General features: G+C 42.9%; 2 protein-coding genes across 6 annotated transcripts in view; one reads left to right on the plus strand and one right to left on the minus strand.

The window, feature by feature from the left end:
• On the minus strand, nucleotides 1-5,448 carry LOC110521330 (acyl-coenzyme A thioesterase 1). 5 transcript variants are annotated; one of them, XM_021598820.2, is made up of 11 exons: nucleotides 5,317-5,448; nucleotides 4,869-5,155; nucleotides 4,460-4,559; nucleotides 4,173-4,363; nucleotides 3,796-3,959; nucleotides 3,178-3,297; nucleotides 2,857-2,945; nucleotides 2,660-2,753; nucleotides 2,279-2,359; nucleotides 723-864; nucleotides 1-451 (listed from the first exon to the last, which is right to left on the minus strand). In XM_021598820.2, the coding sequence occupies exons 2-11, from the start codon at nucleotides 5,062-5,064 to the stop codon at nucleotides 321-323; spliced, it is 1,308 nt and encodes a 435-aa protein (XP_021454495.1). In that variant the 5' UTR covers nucleotides 5,065-5,155; nucleotides 5,317-5,448; the 3' UTR covers nucleotides 1-320. The 5 variants fall into 5 exon arrangements, with proteins under 5 accessions (XP_021454495.1, XP_021454493.1, XP_021454492.1 ...); XM_021598818.2 differs by having other exon boundaries at nucleotides 5,272-5,448; XM_021598817.2 differs by having other exon boundaries at nucleotides 4,869-5,156; nucleotides 5,269-5,448.
• A 2,366-nt stretch (nucleotides 5,449-7,814) lies between these two features.
• Nucleotides 7,815-15,841, plus strand: part of grm8b (glutamate receptor, metabotropic 8b) — a 195,517-nt gene continuing 187,490 nt past the window's right edge. Inside the window, exons 1-2 of the mRNA XM_021598822.2 lie at nucleotides 7,815-7,923; nucleotides 14,339-15,193. Coding sequence (XP_021454497.1) covers nucleotides 14,660-15,193 — 534 coding nt within the window. The 5' untranslated portion in view covers nucleotides 7,815-7,923; nucleotides 14,339-14,659. The remainder of the gene's footprint in view (nucleotides 7,924-14,338; nucleotides 15,194-15,841) is intronic.

The following is a 15,841-nucleotide window of genomic DNA, read 5'->3' on the forward strand; positions in this document are numbered from 1 at the left end:
CCAAATACCAAACACATTTTAATCAAACCATATGGTTCAAATGAAAAATACATTCCAAAAAATACGTACTTAAACAAATTGCATTCATATCAGAAGTTACATCATACAGTGAGGCCATTGATACAGTTTTCTGTAATCATTAGGCATCTGGGCAGGAACAGTTATCTTTGTTTATTTCCTTGTTTGATCTGCATGGTGTCCATTGTTAATTACCTCACAGTCCATTTTCTTATGTCAGATAGAGCAATGATTCCGCCTGCACTGGTCGGTTGAGGGACGAGCTTTGCGTAGGAGTGATACCATCTGATGTAAGACAATGCTCACAATCTGGACTGCACATGGGGTTTGACACTGTGACAGAGATGCTCTTGCAGAAAACCTAGAATATTTTCCCATGAGTCTTCCTGTGCAACGGCGTGAGGTTTGGTGAGGCCTCCAAACAGCATGACCACTGCAACAAGTTGGAATGACTGCTTTAGATTTATGACATTTGAGACATGGTATTCTTCTGACTGTATAAATGTAGACCTATATGAAAATTGGGTCCAGTAACATAAGAAAAACCCAGACCTGTATGATCATTAGTGGACTAGTTTCATCTGGTGAGCTAGATCAAAAGGTTGCAATGCCCAGTGGGACTAGACAAATGAATTGGGACTCCTATAGGTGCACAAGAACTATAAAAGCACAGTCCGTCTGCATGAATGACTCTGGAAAGGCACCTCTCTGTTGGCCTGGCTGCAACACAAAGGTGCACGCCCTGCAGTGGGGACCATACGGAGGTTCAATCAGGTGACCAGCTCCAGGGTAGGACAGAGTGGTCAGCAGGTGACTGTTTCCTGTTCTCTCCATCATCTGCTTCATCTGAGGAGAAAATTATGGAGTTTAGCACTAATTACTTAATCTCATCAATTGATATCTTGACTTTAAAACCTCTTACATGTAAAGTCTCCATATTTGGGGACCGTATTTGATTTTTCTAATTCAATTCAGTCTGTTATGCGAACGGTAGCCCCTATCTGCAAAAGCAGGGTGTCTGCAGAAAGCTGAGTATCTTGGCTATTGATCGATGTCTTCAAATCTTTGGATTGATTTACTACCAAATATGGGCATACAAATTTATAAGGGCAGGCCGTGCAGATAAACTCATTTCAAGATGGTTGCTACCTACATTCCGGTCAGCATTGTGAAGCATAAACGTTGATACACACCCAAAGCCGGGACTCCACAGATCATGAGGATATCTTATTTGTCTGCCTGTGACCTACCATTATTGATCACCAGCCCCGAGAGTCAACATTTTTATTTTACGCAACGTTTTCACTGAACATCAAACATCTTACAAGGTAAGCGTAGATTTGGTCTGTTTTTGAGCTGTAGCTACATGGGGGGATATCAAATTAGGAACAAATCTAGCCTACTGCCAATGTTATCTGATGATGTATGACTTAATGGCAACATCAAATGTCCACCGAGTAACTATATCTTTGCGCTTCAAAAATATGATGCTTGTTTATGCGGTGTAGGCATCAATATATCCGGTATGTCCTCAGACACCACCACAATGTTTGAGAGAGGTTGGTGTTGTATACATTTTGTTTTTATGGTGAACAACAACTTTTGGGCACATCCAGTGCAATTACCACATTCGGACACTTTAGAGAGGTTGAAAGGACACTTGAATATCCCGTGGGTACCCCAAACAGTGTTTGAGTGAGGTTGATATGGTAGAAAAAAAAATGTTATACTGAAAAAATTGAATTTAGGGATTTCAAATATGTAATAGCACTGGAATTATCTCATTTACAGACGTATGCCACATTGGAGAGGTTTAGGGACACTTGGAAGCATCCCATGACCACACCTGAAACCACTTACTAAAACATCTGCCCATTTCTAGTTGTTGCGTCTATAAGTCCCATTTTTATCTGATATTGTTCACATGTTGTGGAAGCCATCCGATGTGTTTCCAGCTCTGGGCATCAATCATTTACGTATAGCTTTTCAATGAAAGATGGTTATTTTATGTGTGCTTGATCTTGTTTATTCTGAACTATGTTACTTCTATCTATCTAATTTCCTCATAATTTCCCAGATGTCTTCTTTCCAAATATGCCAAGTTTTGTATGTCAGAATAATGTAATTACACATGAATAGCAGTTCCTTTGGGTATGTCTATTTAGTCCGAAATCTACATTTTGCCATTACATTTAAGAGGTTTTTTAAACTGCATGTATGAAGCATGATGTTTTCCATAGGCAAACAAGACGTAGCTCACATCATCAGCTGATTCGACAGCAGCCCAATTCTGATCATCTTGTCCAACAACCAGCAGCAGAGGACATGTTATCCTCCCCATCTGAGGACAGAATAAAACAAAACGGAGCAGAACTGAACAGATTAATAGCCATTTAGGAAACATTGAATATTGCCAGATACAACAATACTTCTGAGCCCTCAATCTTGTGAGATACTGGAGGATCATGATAGGACTGGAGAAAGTGGGAAACTGTTCCCAGTATTGGTTGAGTTCTCCAGCGTAATCTTTTAGAGGTCCTTATCATCCTCTCCTCCTGTGTGGGATACATTTCCCTCGCTACAATCATCCAAACAAGAGTAGAGGACTGAAGGGTCTTTCTGAACATGACAGATTTCTTACTTCCACTTTCAGGTCTATATTTTCTGGAATAGGTAAAAGAACGTCCCTCCAGATGATGCGATTCTCCTCATCAGTACGGGCCTTTGCATATTTTCTGAAAACGCATGACCAAAAGTATAATACTGATTTTCTCCTTGAAAATCATTAGACTACTTTATAAACAGACAAACACAAGTAAACATAAGCTATTGACTCACTTGTGTATACCCTGAGATGTTTCCTCAACGGACTGGGTGGCTCCAATTCGACACGCATGGCTGCCACTGATGCACACACAACATCTAGGCTAAAAGGAGTAGACAGACATTTAATTAAACAGCATGAATACATTGTTTATTACTGACTGGGGACAGATAAACAAAAATGCATTTTGTCGCTGTTATTAATGTGATTTTCCTAAACACAACTCAATGATGGTGAGTATGATGGGGACATTTTTGGTCTGGGTAAAGCGCATGCACGTATGTTTATTCAGGAAATCAACAAACTGACAGGGCAGGAGTTTCTTAGGGACTTACCTTGACAGCTTCTGAGTAAGCAGTGATGGATAGAACCACTGTAACACCAAGGGAAAGGCCAAGCAGCGCAATTCTGTCAGCGGCCACTAGAGGGTGATCCTGCAGTAGTCTGAATGCAGCCTGAGAAGATATTAGCACGTGCTAATACTCATTTAGGCATTTATTCAAGTTTTCTCAAGACAATGGATCAAGAAAGACGTGCAGATGTTTTTTTCCCCCAGACCCACAGACGAGAGAGAAAGCATAGTGGTGGGCGTGTTAGTATTCACATTTAAAGACGGTGAAAGAGTCCTCTCACCTGATTCCAAAGGTCTAAATCAGTTACTAATTGTGTAAGGTAAGGATTCAAACTAGCAAACAAACATTCACCACAGGCATTATGTAGAATTGTCTGTCAGACTGTCACTTGTCGGGTATTGTTTATCAAGTTATTGTTTATAAGAGCTTACCGACTGACTAAAAATAACTTCTTAAAACATAGTACATGTATTTGGAGCATTTCCCATTTTAGCATTCACAAACCCACACACACACACACACACACACACACACACACATAAATGGCCGAGCGTCAACCATGATTTGTATATGAAAATGGTGCAGACGGTAGACACAAACCTCAAAGTAAGGGTAGCCAATGGTAGCATTTTTATTTTGGTCTGGGAAGACGTAAAGTAGCGCCATGGCAGCAAAGCCATGGGATGCCAAGAGAGCAGCTCGATATTCCACCAGGCCGCCACTACCTCCCCACATGTCTAAAACTCCAGGGAAGGGTCCGGGACCTTCAGGATGACAAAAACATTATTGTTTATTTCTGCCACTTATCCTGTGCCTTAAACCAGTCAAAAGTGTGGATATATATATATATATACTCAACATGTCAGAACTCGAAATGAAATTTGTTAGGACTTATTATTCCTCTACAGGTCTTAAAGAGAACCCAGAAAAAATGACCAAAATGTATGTGACCTTCAGTTATTGAGAGCATTGTGTACCTGGTGGCAGGAACAGGGTACCTGTGACCCCTCCCTCTGTGATGTCGACCCTGCGGACTCCGGGGGCCATGTACCAGCGCTCTGTGACGACACTCGCCAGGGCCACCTGCTCTCTGAAACCCTGACTCACGTGTCCCCTGTACACAGAGATGTGCACCACCATGGGAGTGTGGACCTCCTTCTTCCTCAACCTACGAGAGGTATAAACAATTTGTATTCCAAAACTACCAACCACTTTAGCGTTGGCCTGAGTGTCAGAATAACCTCATGTTCATTCTCATGTTTACCTGAGTTCCGGTCTACTGCCAGGTATTGGTCTCATGCTCCACATCAGACCCATGGGCTCAACACCCTCATATGTCCCCCCTACACTTGGATCCTTGAAGACTATTAATGACGTAAAAGTTGCTTGAAAGTACAGGGCGAAAAGTGTGATTTGTGTAGCAAAAAAACAAGCATTTTGTGATGGGTTTTTATATATTTATGATGAATATGACACAAGTCTGAGTATACAGAATCCATCATATTGTTATTTCACTGTAATTCCTTTAAATAAATTACATGAATGAAAGAGTTTCCAGTGCATTTACAAATGTTTTTCTGCTGTTGAAGTAGCTAAATTAAGTAGAAAAATGAAGTAGCGAAACGAAGTAGCTACAGGAAATTAAGTAGATAAATGGAAATAATATCTCTCACCTGTGACCCTTCCCTGAGCGTCACTGACATAGTGCCCAAACGCCTCCCAGTAGTCTGTGTCTTCTGACTGATGTAAAGAATGTAGTGTGACCTCCTGTGTTGGTGGTAAGTTCCCCACAACCACATGGAACTTCTCATCAAAGAGGGCTCTCCATGGTTTTACAGTCAACACAGGAATCACATCCATCTGACACATGACTTCTTCACAAAAAACTGTGAAAACCTTAGTAGGTCTCCTGTATATTGAAGTTGTGAACCGTCACTGCTCATCCGACCCGTGAGCAATGCTTAAAAACATCAATAGAGTGCCTAGGTCAATATCACATCAAATCAAATTTTAACATTATTCGTCACATGCACCAAATACAACAAGTGTAGACTTTACCGGGAAATGCTTAATTACAAGCCCTTAACCAACAGTGCAGTTCAAGAAGAAGAAAATATTTACCAAGTACACTAAAATAAATAATAAAAAGTAACACAAGAATAACAATAACGAGGCTATATACAGGGGTATACAGTGGTATTCTGTCCGGTCCAAACAGCTACTTTAACAACTTGCTCAGTACATAAACGTAGATACCATGTACCTAAGGGTTTAATTATTAACTCAAATATTCAAACATAAAAAGGTGGATGAGTAACTAATCTGCAGGTCATTGCCACTCTTCATGAAATATGCTAAAATCTAGTATTAACGTCATAAAATGTGGCTTTTTTAATCAAATAAGTACCTTGCGAGGAAAACATTATGAATGTGGGTTTTCACATGTGCATTTTTTTGTGTGAAGGTTAAATGTAACACTGTCTATCGGTATCAGAGGTGATATTCACTGAGGCTGTGAGGGAGAACTCTAATCTCTGGTCAATCAGTGTTATATTTGTAATAGCTTATTTCAAATAATAAATGTGCTATATCATGTACTGTTGCTGTTGCATCATCGACTGCCCCTGGCCAAACAGTATATATACAGTTGAAGTCAGAAGTTTACATACACTTAGGTTGGTGTCATTAAAACTCATTTTTCAACCAATCCACAAATGTATTGTTAATTAACAAACTATAGTTTTGGCAAGTCGGTAGGACATCTACTTTGCGCATGACACAAGTAATTTTTATAAGTGCATGCACAAAGTGTGGAGTGGTTGAAAAACGAGTTTTAATGACTCCAACCTAAATGTATGTAAACTTCTGACTTCAAGTGTACCTCCTCCATTTTTGTGGTGATGCATGGGAGGGGGTGACAGCTGTCATCTCTGCCTACGTTAGCTGGGTGGCAGACTGAAGGTTGGCCACATAGGAACATCCTCAGTGCTACTGAAGGACTGCGGCTCAGAGGGTAATATTACCATCTGTCGTCCAGTAGCTCTTGTAATATAGCAGACCTGATCTGTAAGCACTTGATTTTCTCCGACACACGCCTCTGTGGTCTGGCGTTGGCAGGCCGGGCTGGCACTGGGGAGGCAGGTGGGGCAGACACCAGACGGCTAGGCCCTGGGATGGCTTGCGGGGCAGGTGAGGCTGACACTGCAATGGCTGGCAGCTCAGGGAAAGAACTAGTGAGCTCCCTCCTGTCCATGGAGTTTATAAGATGTAATAGTTCCAGTTAAGGAACTGCAGTTCTCTGCCATCAGTGTGTGTTATGATTAGTCCAGACTGCAAAATGGTCGTTCCACCTCTGAAAGCACACAAAAGAGGATTTGGACACCCACCAGCTCAGATTGTTCTGAAATCTTATCTGTTGTTAGTAACAGACATTATTAGCATTCCTGAAACATTATTTTGTTGAAATATAATTTGAACTCTGATAAACTAAGCTAATTGATTGCACCCAAATTGGCTATTTTAATTTATAGGATTCAGGTAATATTTAAAAATGTAGTACCCAACATCTGTTTTGGACCAAACTTCTTCCTACCAATGATGAAGACATGCGGAATAAATCAAATAAAAAAAACACCCATTGTATTTTTCTGCTTCAGGTGTTGGGTTGGCGTTGCTCTTTTCCCAAGACAAGTTCTGCCACTCTCGACTAGGCTATTTTGCGTCCACGAGATGGCGCAATGTGACTGTGTTTCCCAACGGTGTCTTCAACAAAAACTCCCTTTTCAACATCCGCTGTGCACATTTTCCCACTGGGAATATTGTTTAATGTAGAGCCTTAGGCATTTTATCCTACTTTTGAAAAGACACTTCCATTGTCTGAAAGAGTGTGTGCAATAAATATGTTCTGTTTTTCTCTTAGTATTTCTCCAAAAGAATGTTGAATGATCTGAATAACCTCTCATGTAGGCTATAATTCTCAAGCATCTTTTAGATTGCTTATATTATCCAAGCCTATATGTAGTATTTGAAAGTTATGCCCTTTGAAAATTACGCCATATAAGACTACTTCATTTTCTGTAGGCTGTCATCATTAGCCATGACGCACCAACAGTATCGCTTCCTTTAAATTACACTTTGAAATTGTGACACCAAATAAGATGCACGTGTTGAGGCAGGGAACATGCGACCATGCACTTGTTTTGGACCAAGCAATCCCACTCTGAGCGTGAATTATTTAAATTCATCCTAAATAGTCCCTGCACACGTCTTTCACTGATCATGGGTAGGATTATGGTGATTTGAAAAATACAATTAAAATGAACTGCCCACTATTTACAGAAACAACTAACAAACATCAGAGAATCATTAGGTAGCCTGGAAACCAACCACCACTGTGTGGTAGTATTGGGTGATTCCACAGAGACGGAGTGAAGTTCTCAAATTCTTTCGCCTCGCGTCCTCCCTCCTGTCCTCGCGCCTCGTCTCCTTCTCAAAACCCATTGGATGAGAACGCCAGAGATCTCGCCCCTCTGACCTTCTCCTCCAATGGGAAGGAGAAGGAGACGAGGAGAAGGGACGCAATAAGAATATAATTGAGATTTTCCCGGAGTCGCGCTCGCGCCACCTTCGCGATGCTGCTGTTCTTTCAGCACCACGAGCACAGCACATGCTTGAGCAGCTTTGGTTTGGCAGTGAGACCGCGAGGGACCAGATCACAGTAACGGGCGGGTAAGTCCTACTTAATTGTTGATTTTTTTTTCTAACAATGTGATATGAGTCATGTTCCGTATTTAATGTTCTTAGATGTTTTTCTTTTTTCCTTTTTCTTTAGTAATTGCCTACAGACTTGATATTGAGTATCAGTTTTCTGATGGGCTCACGTTTCCAATCATTCACACAAAGTCACATTTGATCTGTTAAATAAATAATTCAAGAGTTACTTTTGACATGGCTTTCTGGTAGATATATATAAAAACATCGTCAAGAAAGTGATCCATTGAAGATCAATTTAATTTAGACAGGCATAAGAATTTTCGGTGCGTTGTGCATGTTTCATCTGTCATCATCAACTGAGTCCAAATCGATTGAAAGGGAGAACGCAGTAAATTAAAATGGACCACGGAGTAAGTAGCCTATCTCATAAAAAAAATCCCAGAGAGACATTCTCATCAATCATGCTAATTGGGCATATTGCACCTTTTATCGTAAGTGTAAATTGGTGGGGAGTCTTAATCATGCAGTGTGCAATCAAAATCTTGGGTGATACAATTATTTACATTTAGATTACTGCAATTAGAGCAATTGTGCATGAGATTTGCTTTGTAGAACTGCCGGCTATAAATGCACTGCAATATAGGTCACAAATGAACTAGGCTACTTACTCGTCACCTGTGGGTAAAATCCTCAAGTTAAAGCGTTTTAACATTTTGACTCATGGTTGCAAAGTTGTTGCTTTATTTCATTCAAAGCCAAGTATATGCTCTGTGCATAGATATTGTAGTTGATGAGGGATGTATCTTGCTTAGCTGTAGAAGAAGGCATGTCTGCACGGTTTCACATTGTACATCACTCTGATGGTTAATGACATGTGCCACTAATTCTGACCACCCATTCATATGTAAAGCAGCACACTGTCTTAAACCATAACAACGTACAGTATGACATACAGCACACATTGTACCATACATAACATTTCCCCCTCCTTTCTAAAACCAGGGACTGGTACCATTTATAAAAATGTCCATAGGGCAATAACCCAGTGATGCCTAACAAAAAAACATTAACCTTTAAATGGAAGAGGTAAACAAAGACTCTCCAAAACAAGACAGTTCAGTCAGTTAACCTGAAGGTTGACTAAGACACCTAACAGAACCTAAGTATTAAAGGAGGAAAGGTAGTCCTCCAGTCAGTGGCTGCATAGGCTGATCTTAAAGCCATCACTGCTTGTAGCTCTGGCCCTTGGGAGCCCACAGAGGCTAAGGCTTAGGTGGTAGTGCAGGAGGAGGTTCGTCAGGTGTGTCTCTGGCCTGTATTTTTGTGTTATACTGGCCCATGCGAGAGGAGTGGGACTTTCCTGATGCGGCTGGCGTGCCAGCGTGATCCATTGCTCAGCATGAAGGTGGTGAGCCCCAGATGTTGACTGACCTGCAAGGGGTCCGTCCAGAATGAGACCATTTTGTTGCACCACTGAGACCGACAGGCGTCGAAACCTGTCTGACACTTGGATGATCGGCTACTTCACCCTGTGTGCATTGTCGAAGCGCCGTTTCATTGCTCTTTGGTGCCTGGTGGCTGCCTGCTTTGCTTGTGTGCACCTAGTGTGCACCTAGTCTTTCCAGTGGCAGTTCAATCTCACGACCGAGCATGAGAGATTCCGGTGAGACCTGTGTTGCTGTGTGTTTTCATGCCCTGTAGTGCACTAGTGTTTGGTTCAGGAGCGGTTTGGAACGTGCACCCTGGACCAGGTGCGTCCTGATGCGGTTCTTCAGTGCTTGGTTGAAGCGTTCCACCCCTTTGGCCGACAGGGCAGAACCCCACAAGCTCGACGACTGGAGCTGTAAAGGTGCACTTTTCGCCATTCAGGGTCAGGTTGTTCTGCAGTAGAGCACGGAATACTTTGTGGAGTCGCTGGCCATAGATGTGGAGGTCTTGGCTGTGGATCACGATGCCGTCTAGATAGGCCGCTACACTGGATATTCCAGCGAGGATGGTGCTCATCACCTGGAAGCAGCTGGGGGCGGAGCTAAGTCCACCAGGGATGCATGTGTATCTGAACACACCAGCGTGTGTGACGAAGGCCGTGAGGTCTCTGCTGGCTGGGTGGAGGGGCACCTAAATATAACCCTGACTCAGGTCAAGCTTCATGAAGACCCTGAAGCCGTGAAATTGTTCAGTCACAGCGGGTACTACTATCCGGGACAACAGCACAGGGATACACACAGGTCTGGATTCCACCTAACTTTTGGTTGCAATGACATCGTTTGAAATCCAGCGTTGATGTCTGCCTCCAACTGTGACTGGAGATCTTTTGTGACGTCATCACGCAATGCAAAGGGGTTGCACCACAGGGCTGCATGACTGGGGTCACGTCCGGGTTCACTAAGGGCCTTTGCGTAAAGGCTGTGAGGCAGCCCAGTCCATCAAACAGAGCTGGCCTGTTCTGTTGCCATGTGCAGGTAACCTGGTGGATAGCTGACCCACTGTCATCTCTCAGTGTGAACCCCAAGCCTGTGAAGAGGTTGAGCCCCAGGAGTTTGGCACCCCACTTTGTGAAATGTGATTGACGGTAGGTGCTTGGGGACATGGTGCACTGGGACCTGGAGAGTGCCTACAATGTCTATCTTGGAGCTACCGTACCCACACAGGGCAGTGGAGGACTGTTGGAGTGGCTGGTGAGTGAAGAACTTGTTGTAGGTGGCAAGGTTGAGCAACGACACCGCAGCGCCTGTATCCAGTAGCAAAGACAAACCCACCTCACCCAGCTGCATGTTTTGAATGACACATGATTGATGGAGACAGTTTGGATTTCAGTGCGTTCATGTTGCGAGTCAGAGGAGAATGAGGGCGGAGCTAGAAGCAAGGGCAGAATGACACACTTCTGCAAAGTGATTGTATTTTGAACAGTTCTTCCATATCGTTCCACAGCCTGGGCACTTTGAAGCCATTGAATTGTGAGAGCAAGCCACACAGTTGCTACAGCTACGTCGGTTTGTTTGTCTTTTTGCCTGCTGCACGGGCATGCATTATTCGGTGTCTGTTTCCATGCAGCTATCGATGTGGGAGGGCGTGTGCAACGCACAATCGCTATAGTGTGCCTGCTCGGGCTGAAGCTGCTGTGTGAGAATGGCTGGGGGCCGAGTGTATGGTGCAGAGCTGTCTGTTAGCATGGTAGAGCATTCCAATGCACCTGTAGTGCTGATTTAATTACTCCATCAAGTTGTAAATTGTCAGATTCCAAAAGCAGTTTCTCCCTTGTCTTTTCACTGTCCCCTCTATCAGCTGATCCCCGAGGATCTCGTCCTGAAGTGCCCCATTGTTACAAAAGCTAGACAAGTCACTCAGATTAGCCATGTAGTTTCGAATTGACTCACCGGGCCGATGGTGTCCCGGTGAAATGGTTTCGTAGAAGGCTGACTGCAGCATTGAATGTAGGAGCCCATCCAAGCGCTCTGAAAATCCTCTACACCGAGGCAGTGACGGCGCAGTGTTGTCCTCCACTTGTCGGAGATTGTAGAAAAGTTCAGAGCGTCAAGATAAGTGTTTAAACTTTCAAGACAGTTATTCCTTTCCAGGCATGGAAAGGAATGGCACTGGTGGGGGTAAACTGAGTTCAGCCATCCTCATCGCCAATGCTGTATCTAGCTTAGCTGTAAAAGAACATACGTCTGCGCAGTTTCACATTGTACATCACTCTGACGTTTAATGACATGTGCCACTCATTCTGACCACCCATCTAAACCATAACGATGTACAGTGGGTTCCAATGGTTGGGTTGAAGAAAACGTAATGGGTTATGAGTTGATGCTGCATGGCTTTACAATAGCCTACACATAGGCCTGTAGGTATTAGCCTACTATGTCTTTATTTGGGCAGCAGGTAGCCTAGTGGTTAGAGCCAGTAACCAAAAGGTTGCTGGATCGAATCCCCGAGCTGACAAGGTACAAATCTGTCGTTCTGCCCCTCAACAAGGCAGTTAACCCACTGTTCCCTGGTAGGCTGCTATTGTAAATAAGAATTTGTTCTTAACTGACTTGCCTAGTTAAATAAAGGTTAATTAAAATTAAAAGATCAATCAAATAGGCCTAATTTTCTCAATACTCAGTCAGAATAGCCATCATTAATTAGTAGGCTACTAGCATAGAACAATAGCTTCATTCATCAGGGATCTATGTGGTGTGCGCCTACTTAGGCCTATGCTACATGAGGTTGTTATCGCCATGCTTCATTTGTGCAGAGCGTCTTTGAAACAGTTATAGATCAATTATTTTATAACTGTAACAAATATTACTGGAGTTATTTTTGTAAGTAAATCGATCAATGTAGGGGTGCACAATGCTGGTCTTCAGTTCCAAACTCCAGCTAGTTATTGTTTCTCACTGGCATGGTGCACTTTTGGATGAGAGTGACTCGCTTCAATCGGTATCTTGTTAAAAGATAAGAATGGGAACAAGCAGTGTAAGGGCCAAAGCTGTTAAACACCTATGCCACACAATTGTAATGTCCATGGAGCCTCCCTGATGAAAAAAGACTGCAGTTAGAGTGCAGTATAACTGTAGTATGCTGCAAATACTGTGTCTACAATAAGAATGTTTTTTTTATACAGTAATTTTGCAGTGCAACTGCAGTTACAGTGCGGTATAACTTTAGTTCAACTGCAGTACGCTGCAGTTATTCTGCAATTACTGTGTCCAAAATACCACAGTTAATGCACTTTTACTGCCGTTTTTTTTGGTAATGCCTCGATTGATCAGGCTCAAAACAAAAAAATGTTCTGTCCTAATCACGAGGGGCACTCTGAAGAGAATTGATGTAATTTGTACCAAATAAGTGGTCCTAGTTGTGAATAAGAGTGGATAATGAGTTATGTCTCTCAATAGTGAAAGAAAAGTCAGTAAGCCACTCTCTTCGTTCTGGAACAACAAGTCCTGTATTTCCTCTCAGATGGAAAATGAATGCTAACAGTAAACTAACAGTAAACTAACAGTAAACTAAAGGTAAACTGGCAGAGCTAATGCAACTAAAGCTGTAGACAGGAAGAAAAGAGCTGCATGTTTTAATTTTCCCAGCAGGCAACCAGCGCATGTTAACATGAACACACATATACACAAACACTGTTTCTGTCATTGTCGATGCTATTTATTGTGCGACACCATCTGTAAGGCTCTAGGCTAGGGTATGCTGCTGTGTCCATTTTGATGTAGCTTCCTGTATAACTTTGCATTATGCTAATAAACATATTACAGTAATTTAAATTCACATCAGGGTAAGGATTAGTCTCATTGCAAATGCAATAGCTTATTACATGATAATACAATTATTTGATGTTTTTATCAAGCACATTCTCATCTTTGTAGACAGAGTTTATGCAGATGTGACAGTGCCAATGTTTGAAGATTTCCTAGTTTTCAAAGGGAGATTCCCTGCTGTGTGATGTGGATGTTTGTTGTGTCTGTCCTTATACTCTCTCACTTTGTGTGTGTGTGTGTGTCTGTGTGTGTGTGTCTGTGTGTGTGCTTGCTTGCTTGCGTGTGCATGGATGCATGCTTCAGTGAAAAGGTATTCAAATCAGGGGTGTACTTTACTTTAATATTTATATTTTAGACAACTTTTACTCCACTACATTCCTAAAGAAAATAATGTACTTTTTACTCCGTATATTTTCCTTGACACCCAAAAGTACTAGTTACATTTTGAATGTTTAGCAGGACAGGAAAATTGTCTAATTCATGCACTTATCAAGAGAACATCCCCGGTCATCCTTACTTTCTCTGATCTGGAAGACTCACTAAACACAAATGCTTTGTTTGTGAAGGACGCCTGAGTGTTGGAGTGTGCCCTGGCTATCCATAAATGAAAGAATATCGTGCTGTCTTGTTTGCTTAATATAAGGAATTTGAAATGATTTATGCTTTTACTTTTGATACTTTATATTTTAGCGATTACATTTACTTTTGATACTTAAGTGTATTTAAAACCAAATACTTTTTGACTTTTACTCAAGTACTATTTTTCTGGGTGACTTTCACTTTTACCCGAGTCATTTTCTTTTAAAGTATCTTTACTTCTACTCAAGTATGACAATTGGGCACTTTTTCCACCACTGATTAAAATCCTTCGCTGGAGGTTCTGAGTACTTCTTGTTTTCTGTTCTACCTGATAATTAATTGCACCCACCTGGTGTCCCAGGTCTAAATCAGTCCCTGATAAGAGGGAAACAATGAAAAAGCAAGGTCCAGATTTTAATTGGATGGTTTTAGTGTGTGCACCTATGTGTTTGATAAAGAGAGAGAAGAGAGAAATAGCATATGTGAATGTGGGCGTGTGACCTACCTATATTGATGTGTGCCTGTGTCTACTAGAGAGCTGAACCCTAGTGTGTAACATATGGATTGTTTTCCCTCTTTGTCTCACACATCACAAACAGGGTCTTTTGAGCATGAGACACCCAGGATTGTGGAACGAGATCCCCACTGTCCAGTCAGTGTGAGAAATTCAGCCTCTCTTCTCTCCAGCCTTCTTATCTCGATCAAACAACACCCCTTTCCCAGGGATGCCAGGTACATGCATCAGCAGCTCTTCGAAACCAGAGGTAGCCCTCCCTAACCCTGCCCTGATCTAGAGAGGAGGGTCACACACGGTACGCCCAACCCTGTGTCCCCACCACACCCCACCAGCTGCCTGCTGCTCTGAGCTCCCAGTACTACACCACCTCCCCTGACCCACTATCTCCCGTACTGCTACCACCATGGCCAGGGAGTCCAAACACCCCTCCCTCTTCCTTCACAGCTTCCTCTTCCTACTGACCACCAAATGCTACTGGCTGTTGGCCTCTGCCACTCAGAAGCCCCCAGACCCCCAGCTGCCTCTACAGGAGTACGCCCATTCCATCCGGCTGGACGGTGACATCATGCTGGGCGGCCTATTCCCTGTGCACTCCCGTGGCGAGAGAGGAGTGCCCTGCGGGGAGCTGAAGAAGGAGAAGGGCATTCATAGGCTGGAGGCCATGCTGTTTGCGATTGACCTGATCAACAAGGACCCAGAGCTGCTCCCTAATGTGACACTGGGGGCGCGCATCCTGGACACCTGTTCTAGAGACACCTATGCCCTGGAGCAGTCGCTGACTTTCGTCCAGGCACTCATTGAGAGGGACGGCTCAGATGTGCGCTGTGCCAACGGAGACCCGCCCATCTTCGCCAAGCCGGACAAGGTGGTGGGGGTCATAGGGGCGGCGGCTAGCTCGGTGTCTATCATGGTGGCCAACATCCTGCGGCTCTTCAAGGTGAGGATTCTGTTTCCGCTATTTAAAATGGGATGTTGATTTTTTCTATAGTCCATGTTCTCTATGTTAGTTAAGCTGAAGTTTGACTCAGGCTTAATATCTAGTTCTAGCCTTCCCTAAAGGCTGTGAAAAGGTCAAAGATGTATTGTGTTTTTGTCTTCCCTTCAAGGTTCTGTTGGTTCGCATAGCAGAGTTTGTTCCACTGCCTTTGACAATAGAATGCAGATGGGACTTCCATAGGCTGTGGTGTGGTGGAGCGTCATCTTGAGAACATTCTGCAAAGGCTTTCATTTAAATATTATTTTTCCAAGCTAGTGGCTGGGCTTTTGTTAGAAATGTAGGGATTTTCTTGACACAAGCATCATGATCCTGTCACATTACATCAGCTGGTATTAGAAATAATTCAAAATGATGGGTTGACACCTTTTCTCTGGCATAGAGACGTATGGGCTGTGTGCTTGGTTGGTTCACTATTGAAGCAGATAAAGCTCAATTAGCCAACACCCCATTAGAATATAGTCAGTGTTATTAAAATATATTTGACTAACTCCAGAGGGCTAGAAACTATCGGTTGGTTTTAAGCAGGAGTTTACAACGGTTCTTGCATTCCAATCAGAAGGTCTGAATGTCAGCGACTGACCAGTGGTA

The sequence above is a fragment of the Oncorhynchus mykiss genome, chromosome 30 (genome assembly GCF_013265735.2).
Source record: "Oncorhynchus mykiss isolate Arlee chromosome 30, USDA_OmykA_1.1, whole genome shotgun sequence".
Classification (NCBI taxonomy): Eukaryota; Metazoa; Chordata; class Actinopteri; order Salmoniformes; family Salmonidae; genus Oncorhynchus; species Oncorhynchus mykiss.